The sequence below is a fragment of the Nanorana parkeri genome, unplaced genomic scaffold, assembly GCF_000935625.1.
Source record: "Nanorana parkeri isolate BGI_ZX_2015 unplaced genomic scaffold, ASM93562v1 scaffold1237, whole genome shotgun sequence".
Lineage (NCBI taxonomy): Eukaryota > Metazoa > Chordata > Amphibia > Anura > Dicroglossidae > Nanorana > Nanorana parkeri.
Genome location: NW_017307505.1, coordinates 308,914 through 309,616, shown reverse-complemented (window position 1 = coordinate 309,616; position 703 = coordinate 308,914). Strand labels below are relative to the sequence as shown.

General features: G+C 51.1%; 2 protein-coding genes across 2 annotated transcripts in view; both read right to left on the bottom strand.

Annotated features, from left to right (window-relative positions):
* Window positions 1-703, bottom strand: part of SLC38A10 (solute carrier family 38 member 10) — an 86,031-nt gene that overhangs the window by 5,502 nt on the left and 79,826 nt on the right. The gene's annotated exons all lie outside the window — the stretch shown is intronic.
* Window positions 1-703, bottom strand: part of TEPSIN (TEPSIN, adaptor related protein complex 4 accessory protein) — a 10,478-nt gene that overhangs the window by 2,020 nt on the left and 7,755 nt on the right. The window contains exon 9 of the mRNA XM_018568731.1: window positions 98-176. Coding sequence (XP_018424233.1) covers window positions 98-176 — 79 coding nt within the window. The remainder of the gene's footprint in view (window positions 1-97; window positions 177-703) is intronic.

Genomic DNA, 703 nt, shown 5'->3' with positions numbered 1-703 from the left:
GCCCCGGACAGGTTCTGTCATATTCACATTGGATACATTGTAAATGGTCGGGAGTAAAAGCGATTCTCGGGACGCAGCTCGCACGTCTCTCCCTCACCAGTTTGACGCAAGCGTTGTCGTCCTCCAGCGAGCGATTTAACATCTCGAAGACGACCTCACAGTTCAGGAGGGAAGATCTGAAAGAAAGAAAAGAATTTCGGTCTCGTTACACTGAATGTCGGGGGAGCAATGTAAGAAAACAACAAAATTCAGTAGATTCCTGTCACCCGAGCGTCGTTCCCATGTTCTATCCCTTTAAGATCCGGCAAATACACCCGATGATCTGCCAGGAATCCAGTGAGCTCCTGACGCCCTATTCGGGGTGACAACACAGAGCCCCGTCTGCACTGAATTCCCAAGCAGCGCTGTCAGCCCTGCCTACTGGACTACAGAACTCCGCCTATTCCCCGCCCTCACCATATGCATACCTGTGTTGGCAAATGCTGGTATGCAAATACTGTAGAGGCAAAGTGTTGCGGCCTCGAGTCCCAAGAGACTGGAGGGCTTCTCACCGGTGGGGTGGGGGGTACAATGAATCACTGCTGCTTCATTTTGGAGACTCCGTGTGTGCATTACCCCCACACATGGTGACTCCACCCCCTCTGTAATGAATGAGTCTCTGTCCAACAGGTTAGAAAAAAATTGGGAATTCATGGGCAAATGG